General features: G+C 38.0%; 1 protein-coding gene across 8 annotated transcripts in view; it reads left to right on the forward strand.

Annotated features, from left to right (window-relative positions):
* Positions 1-5,729, forward strand: part of LOC124643497 (WD repeat-containing protein 7) — a 130,718-nt gene extending 124,989 nt beyond the window's left edge. For 5 of the 8 annotated variants that reach the window (XM_047182492.1, XM_047182490.1, XM_047182493.1 and 2 more), the window contains 7 exons: positions 290-349; positions 937-1,122; positions 1,488-1,614; positions 2,174-2,351; positions 3,652-3,778; positions 4,183-4,353; positions 5,136-5,728. In XM_047182492.1, the coding sequence (XP_047038448.1) occupies positions 290-349; positions 937-1,122; positions 1,488-1,614; positions 2,174-2,351; positions 3,652-3,778; positions 4,183-4,353; positions 5,136-5,308 (1,022 nt within the window). In that variant the 3' untranslated portion in view covers positions 5,309-5,728. Of the gene's footprint in view, positions 1-289; positions 350-936; positions 1,123-1,487; positions 1,615-2,173; positions 2,352-3,651; positions 3,779-4,182; positions 4,354-5,135 lie in introns of all 8 variants that reach the window. The other 3 variants (XM_047182494.1, XM_047182497.1, XM_047182496.1) reach the window with 2 other exon arrangements.
* The last annotated feature ends 3,433 nt before the right edge of the window (positions 5,730-9,162 follow it).

Below are 9,162 nucleotides of genomic sequence, written 5' to 3' on the forward strand. Positions count from 1 at the left end.
CCAAGGGGTATTGGAGTAGGCAGTCGCTCCATGTGGCACACTGGTACTCAGCTGCATCCGGTTAGACCGGAAGCCGACCCCAACATAGTTGGGAAAAGGTTAGGCAGATGATGAACCTAATGAACTCCTATTGGGTCCACCAACTTCAGACACCAGCTGTCTTATTACCTAGAACTACCAAACTAGACCTATTTGGTACAACTATCTTTATTTTATGTCCATTCTCTTGAGCGTTAAGTTAACGTTATTGTTTACAATTGACATCACATAACTATGTATTTTGTTTCAGGAGCCGCAGGCAATAAGAGACGGAAAGATGGCGACAGTCGCAAGAGCTCCGTAGTCGAAGGTAAAATACATGCATACATACATTCTAAAGGTCAGACTTTTCTTAGAAGTCCAGATACACTTATAATCATCGTCATAAAGTTCCTATTCCTATCTTCCGGCTCCATCTTCAGATCAATTCGACAGTACATATACAACTGAATTGTTGATTGACACTGGCTCCTGTAACACAGGTCTCACCTAGCACAGGAGCCAGGGCTTCCTTTGTAATTGTATTTTATTTTTTATGCCAATAAAAAACATTTTTTTATTTTATTTTAATTGTCATCAGTACAACATAGAGCTGCCAATTTTCTTGAATATTCGATCCTTGGAAGATGGTTAAATTAGTTACTTCATTATGATGATAATGATGTCCTCCTAGCCGATTATCGGCCATCGGGAGATTAGCCAGCTGTGCAGGAAATATTATAGTGCACAAGCATTTGCTTGGACACAGGTGCACTCCCTATTCCTTCACTCTCTGCGCGCGATGGGACGACAATCCGACACCACCGGAGAGAGATCAGGCGCAGGACCGACATTTACGTGCTCTCTGATGCACGACGAATTCATTATATAGTTATGTGTGTTAAATTGATATTTCAGGTTTCACCCTAAGCTCGTCGAACAACTTAGGCCGCCTCACAGCGCTGGCCCTGACGCACCTGCTGCTGGCGCCCGCGTGCGCGCGCCTGCCCGCGCACACGCCGCTGCGGCGCGCCGCGGTGGACCTGCTGGGTCGGGGGTTCACTGTGTGGGAACCTTATTTGGATGTTTCTCATGTTTTACTTGGTAAGTTTGTCTAGCATTTTTTCTTGGGATATAGGTGTCGGGTTCCAGTAAAAACTACATATAATAATTTGTTATTCAAATTACTGATATAACTTGGTAAGTTTTTCATATTCCCACTTACATTATATTTTGCATTAAAAAGTTCATCGGATCATTTAAATTGTAGGAACTTGCAGAGTAAAACATAAACATCAAACGTATTACTTTGAGGTATAATATATTATTACCGTGATCGATAACACCTCGCCTCATATCGAATGCTAAATACTTAATTTAATACCAAACATTAAACGGCAAAGTACCATTTTATGAAAGTCATTTTTTTAAAGCTTGTACATTATAATATCACAATTATTATCTTTCAGGTCTCCTAGAAATGTGTTGCGATGCGGATAAACTGGTGCCTTCAATGACGTACGGCTTGCCGCTCACTCCGCAAGCCGACTCGTGCCGCACCGCCAGGCATGCGCTCACCCTTATCGCTACTGCCAGGTATTGTTGCAATTTTTTATGTATTAAGTTAAGGAAGAAACTAGATAAGTATTGATGTATAAAAAAAAAGATAAAAGGTGACGTAAAAATGACAATTATTTATATTGTTTTTTTTTTTTTGGAATAAAGAAATACATTTTATGACATACATACAATTATTTTGGTAAAATATCTGCATTTAATAGTATATCATGCTACTTCTATTTTAAATACTAAGGCCCAAGCCCACCGACAACACAAACGTCAGTTTTCTTATAACAATTGTTTACTAAGAATTTTCACGTGCAATTTTAAAGTACATATTCATTTTAGGTAAAACTGACGCTTATGTAGTCCGTAAACTAGGGCCTTATTAATTATTTCTTAAACATGCTCCTACATCTCTGGATTTTAATAATCTTTTTGACTATTTTTATTATTTTGCTACTTTAATTACTTTTAAAACACTCGATCGGATATATTGTGACTGGTTCCAAAGATTTTATTCTTCAAGCTGACTTTTTTATCCACATTTTCTTCCCACTTGACACAAATTAAAAACTACATTTTTATTTACCAGACCAGCAGCCTTCATAACAACAATGGCTCGCGAGGTAGCTCGCTGCGCCGCCGCCGCGCAGTCGGGGCAGCCCTCCCCCGCATACCTCGCGCTGCAGAAGGGACGGGCCGAAGTGCTGAGAGGCATCGAACTGCTCATAGATAGAATGCATAATGAAGTTGCTGAGTTACTTGTAGAGGTCAGTATAGTAATTATATAAAAACTGCAAAAAATATATAGTCTTCTCCCGAGCATTTTCCCAACTATGTTGAGGTCGACTTCCAGCCTAACCGGATGTAGCTGAGTACCAGTGCTTTACAAGGACAGTTGCCAGGGTAACCTAATACTCCTTGGTTAGACTGAAACTTGGTTAGAAATTCACATTTTTACTAGGTTTCGCCAGCGGTTTCACCTGCGTCCCGTGGGACGCATTTGCACGCCCGGATAAATAGTCGTCTATCTATAGTAATATAGGAGAGTTGCCTATATTGTACCAGTTAACAAACTTCATAAGCTATCACAAAAACTACTTTATTTTAAAGGAATACATTACTATAAATAAAAAGGTTGTTCTATTAGCAATAATTTTGTATTGAAAGAAAATGAGGAATTTAAAAAATAAATATGAAAATTAAAGTTTTTAAAACAGTCTCAAAAAGTACAATTAAGGAAACCGGTTTCCTTAATTGTACCATAGGTTTCCTAAATTGTACTTCATATTCTACATGAGATTAAAGTGATTCTTATTAACTAAAAGTACAAACATGTTTATGAAAAATATAATTCAAATATATTTTAATGTTAATTATGTACTTAATAAAAAAAATATGGAAAAGTATTTGGAATGAAATTTTTATTTTTCGGTTTATTTTTCAAACAATTTTTAAGTAATCTTGTGTCTTTTTATAATACTTTTTATCTTCTCCAGACATCTGAAAACATTTCAATCTAGTACACGTAAATTTACCGGTACATTTTATTGGTAGGTGCCAGGTGTGATAACACCTGGTACAAATTAGGCAACCCTAACTTTTATTTTTATATGAGCCGGCATTATAACCTCGAAATGTTAAACATAAAACAATAGTCTCAAAAAAGGTTACTAATATGTCTACTTTCCAAAAACATACATAACAGTTGCAGTGTACTTACCGTTGCTACAAGAAATCCTTAGGTAAACACCCATAAAATAATACTAGAACGCCGCAAAACATATTTTTGTTTACTACAATTTACTCTGTTGTGTTATCGAATCCAAAATGGCAGCGTTTGCGTCATTTTGGTAGTACTGTACTTTTTAGTGTTACCAATTTAAAACTAAACATTACAGTTTAGTAGATTTTGAGGTGGTACAATTTACGAGCCGGTCCAATTTATGCAACTCGACCCTACTTATGTTTTTTTTTTAATTGGACCAGCGGACTTGCAAGTGGCGTGTACAAACTCTTCAGCTTTATAATAATAGTATAAATGGTAATTTGAACCTTATTCCTTCACAGGTAATGGACATAATCCTGCACTGCGTGGACCAGTCTCACTTAAAGAATAAAGGCTTGAACGAAGTATTTCCTGCCATCTGTAGATACAACCAAGTGTCTCACTGTCCAGCTACCAGGAGAATTGCAGGTATGCCTTTTTGTATATGATTGATATTAGCCGCCTAGCCGCTTCCTAAGTATGTTGGGGTCGGCTTTCAGTCTAAACGGATGCGGCTGAGTAAAAGTGTGTCATATATAGCGACTGGCTATCTGACCTCCTCAACCCAGTTACTTATTGGCTTCTGACTACCCGTAACGACTGCCAAGGATGTTCAATGACAGCCGGGACCTACAGTTTAACGTGCCATCCGAAACAGTCATTGGTGTTTAAGATATATTTAGAAAGTACATACGAATTTAGAAAAGTTGCATTGGTACGCGCCTGGAATCGAACCCACGCACTAATACTTGAGGGGTTGGTTCTTTACCCACTAGGTCACCCACGACTTTTTTAAACAAATATTGTATTAAAATCTACGTTCTATCCCACAGTGGGCAGCCACACAGGCCAGCTAGCGATGTACGAGCTCCGTGCCGGACGCTGTCAGTCACTGGCCGCCCACGCCGGTCCAGTCACCGCCTGCGCCTTCAGCCCTGACGGACGCTACCTCGTGTCGTACGCCACGGCTGATAACCGGCTTTCATTCTGGCAGAGTACTGCTGGTAAGTGCTTAGATTAATGTAGTTCAATTCATAATTGTGTAGTTCACTTTATTATCGTGTAGTCCTCTTTATAATTATGTAGTGTATCAACTCGTAGTTCTCCTCATCATGTATTCCTATTATTATTATCGTGTAGTTTACTTCATCATCATTTAGTTCTCCTTATTACATAGTAGTCCTTTTTATCATCTTGTGGTCCACCTCATCACCATGTAGTGCTCTTTATCATCGAGTAGTCTTTTTTAGGGTTCCGTACCCTAAGGGTAAAACGGGAACCCTATTGTTTTCGCTCCTCTGTCCGTCCGTCCGTCTGTCACCAGGCCGTATCTCATGAACCGTAATAGAGAGTTGAAATTTTCACAGATGATGTTGCCGCGTAAACAACAAATACTGAAAACTAGAATAAAATAAATATTTTGGGGGGCTCCCATACAACAAACGTGTTTTTATGCTCATTTTCTAAATAATGGTACGGAGACCCTCGTGCACGATTCCGACTCGCACTTGGCCGGTTTTTTATCATTATGTAGTTCATCTTATGATTCTGTAGACAACCTCAGCATTATATAGTACTATTTCATCATTTTATAGTACTCTTTATTGTCTAGTAGTCGTTTTTAATAGTTTATAGTCTACCTCATTATCTTGTAGGCCACCTTATAAACATGTAGTCCACCTCATCACCATGTAGTCTACCTTATACTTATGTAGTCCACCTCATCATCATATAGTCCTCTCCATAATCCTGTATTACAAATTCTTACCACATTCTTCAATTCCAGGTATGTTCGGCCTAGGCGCAGCACAAACTCGTTGTGTGAAATGCTACAGCACCGCTCCAATGGCCGATGTGGCTCGTTTAAACCCCGCTCGATTAGCGAGGCTCGTTTGGACCAACTCCAGGACAGTCACTCTCATGCTAGCAGATGGATCAGAAACCCGATTTAACGTGTAAATAAATTTTCATGTCAATTGTATGAAGTTAGAATATTAACTGTTAAAAGAAGTTATAATTGTTGTTTTTTTGCTAGTTACTTGTTTCGCATAATATAATATGTATTGTATTGTAAACAGTTTAAATTTACTGTTTTTTTTTGTAATTCCGCTGAAACTATTATATTATTGATTTATATAATGTATCCTGGTGGTATATTCTTCACGCACAATATAATAACCATTAACATTTGCAGCAAAAAATCTATATTTTTATATCAGTTATGCTATCATCATCTTTAAAGAAATACCGTCGTACCACAGAAACTTTTAAACGTCAGTTTAACACTTGTCTAAAAAAAATCAGATTATGACGTTGAAATAAGGTCCATTTTGCAGCCACACTTTTTTAGACAAGTGTTCGACGCATGTTCAAGTTTTTGTAGTAAGACCAATATACTCTAAGTTTGTATTTCATAACCTTACTGAGCACCATTTAACTATAACGATAGCCGAACCATTTTCAGTTGTCAAATCGCCGATGTGACCAATGGGCGGCAAGTATACCTACGGCTGGTTATGGTTTGGTTATCGTTCTAGTTAAATGGTGCAAATCACCCTTATACTACTGAACTGATTCCAGAAACTATATCACTATTAAAAATAATCATATAGCCTGAATGCTCGTCTAAAACTAGTTAATAAATTAATACAATAAGTATTGTTTATCGAAATATACTTCTTTATAAATATAAAAATTAAACTATGTTTAAAACATATAAAATGTATGTTGTCTAATACTGTTACCATCCAAAATGTATATTAATGAATAACTTATTTATATTAATGCTTAATATTTTAGTCGTAAATGGAGCTTAAAAGATACACTTATCATATATTTGTTTGTATGATACAGGCTCCGAAACTATGGAACCGATTTAAAAATTCTTTCACTGTTGGAAAGCTACAGTCTTCCCGAGTAACATAGGCTATATTTTATCCCGGTACGGGCAGTAATTTCCCCGGAACGCGAAATGAAACCGCGGGAAAACGGTTAATAGATTTAATTTTCACTACAAACAAAACTTTTTACTTAGAAATGTTCTTGCGATAAATTAATGTTTGATAAATGAGTTTAGAACAATAATATTAAAGCGTAGCTTTCTTATTAAGCACAGCCTTGTCTATAATTCTGTAATATACTACAATTAATGTACGAATGCTTATTTGTTAATTACTATTATTATATCTAGTTGTCGCAAGCGCGGCTGCTGTGCACGAGGTCTTGGGTTCGATTCCCGCATCGGGCCGAAATCGCTTTGCTTTGTGGATTAAAGTTGGTGATTGATACACCCGTGCATCGGAGAGCACGTAAATGTCGGTCCTGCGCCTGATCTCTCTCCGGTGGTGTCGGATTGCTGTCCCATCGCGCTATGAGAGTGAAGGAATAGTGAGTGCACCTGTGTCTACGCAAATGCTCGTGCATTATAATATGTCCTGCGCGACTGGCTGATCTCCTTATATGAGAACAGCCGCCGTGGCCGAAGTCGGTCTTGGACGTATTAATGTTATTATTCTTGTGAAACTCGCCCGAGTACCTAAGTGTTGCCAGCACACAGTCATACTTAATGTAAAAAAGGTACAATAATGACTTTAAAAGTTATCATATTATTTCAGCGATAGGATAGCTAACTACACATTTCGTCACTATTATAGTTCGGCCATTCAGAGAATGCGTTCCTGACACGTCGCGATTGAACTGACGACGTAACTACATTCATTGATTATTGATATAATAATGTTGTTTTAATGCTCCTCAATTGTTAAAACGGTAAACAACCAGCAAAAATATTTTTATCGTAACTGCAACGCCATTGCAAAGTTACGTCGTCAGTTCAATCGCGACGTGTCAGGAACGCATTCTCTGAATGGCCGAACTATAATGTATAATTAATATAATTGTGTAATGTAAATTATTAATTAATGTGTGTAAATGTTAATTAAATAAATTAATGATTAACTACTATAACCCCACACTGTATTAAAATGTTATTATTAATAAACTGTTTATTTATTCCAAAGTTAAATGAAAAAAAATAATAAATTATGTTTGTTCTGCAAAATAAAGGAATGCATTTTTTCTTTTTTGTTGTAATATGTGACGTTTGGATATTGTAATGAAGTATTATTTAAATTGATGTTGTTATTTTGTATATTGTAAGGCACTGTAATCAATGTTATATAATAAATAAATATGTTACATTTACAGCTTGTTATTATTGCTGAGCCCATACTCATTAAGCTTAATAAGGTGATCTTCACACTGCCCCGCATCACGCTGCATCTTGCGTGTCGACGCACCTACGCGCGTTCCTGCGGGAGTGCAGATCTGCATCATCGTGCGGGTTTTTCGCGCACTCACGCGCGTAGGTGCGTTTTGTAAATTCACGCACAGCGGCTCTCACCGAGTTCCATTTTCAAATATACACGTCACGCCCATTCAAAATCACGCGCGGCACTGCGGGATTCAGTGTGCCATACCATGCGTCTCGCCCCGCACCTATGCGCGGGGGTGCGTGTTTCTCCGCGTGTATGCGCGTGACCTGCATGAACGCGCGTGGATGCATTTTCTTTCAGTGTGTTGGACTATGCATATTTTCCATACAAACGGAGATATTTACAAGCAACGGAAAAAAAACGCATCCACGCACTACGCTGCATCATGCGGGGCAGTGTGATAATCGGCTTAAGTTCGGACTCCGGGGAAAAAATGCAATTTACGCCTAATGTCCGGGTTTTTTGAATCTTTGTCCGGGTTTGGCGAAATTCGAGATGGCAGCCCTAACTAAAGGAAACCAATCTTGATATGACTTTTTACACAAATATAGGTCAGAAAAAATAGGTACAGCTACCAATCATGACGCTACGATCCTTGGAAAATGTTTAAATTAGTTACCTTAGTGGAGACCACCAAAGGCGGCCAACCGTCCCGCATTCTGCGGGACCGTCCCGTAATGACAGTTGCAATCCCGCATTGCAATATTTAATAAAATAGTAATAAAAATATGATTTTAAAAATAAATGTTAATTCGGTAGTGGTGTTGTTTGTTTCTAATTTAAGTACACCATTAACAATTCCAACAAATCCTAATTCTTATTGTGGATAGGGGTGGATGTCCCGCATTGACTTACTATAAAGTTGGCCGCCCTACACGCACTTATATTTATATATTTACAATACATATAAAAACTATCCTAGTAAAACATAAAAAAACCAGCCAAGTGCGAGTCGGTCTCGCGCACGAAAATATTTATTTTATTCTAGTTTTCAGTATTTGTTGTTATAGCGGCAACAATAACACATGATCTGTGAAAATTTCAGCTCTCTAACTTTCACGGTTCATGAGATACAGTCTGGTGGCAGACGGATGGACGGACAGAGGAGCGAAAACAATAGGGTCCCGTTTTACTCTCTGGGTACGGAAACCTAAAAACCAGCCAAGTGCGACTCGGAGTAGATTAAAAAAAAACATTGCACCTTGAGCCCTTTGATTCGAGACCTAAGAAATTCAGATTTCTGGACATACTGTTTTCAAAATCTCTTGAGACATTCGGATAATAATCTGACTGACTTCTTTTCTCCTTTTATTCCCTATTGTCTATTTTTAGGGTTCCGTACCCAAAGGGTAAAACGAGACCCTATTGTATTCGCTCCTCTGTCCGTCCATCCGTCTGTCACCGGGCTGTATCTCATGAACCGTGATAGTTAGAGAGCTGAAATTTTAACAGATGATGTATTTCTGTTGCCGCTATAACAACAAATACTGACAACTAGAATGAAATACATTATTTTGGGGGGCTCCCATAAAGGAAACG

Source organism: Helicoverpa zea, chromosome 27 (genome assembly GCF_022581195.2).
Source record: "Helicoverpa zea isolate HzStark_Cry1AcR chromosome 27, ilHelZeax1.1, whole genome shotgun sequence".
In the NCBI taxonomy this organism is placed as follows: domain Eukaryota; kingdom Metazoa; phylum Arthropoda; class Insecta; order Lepidoptera; family Noctuidae; genus Helicoverpa; species Helicoverpa zea.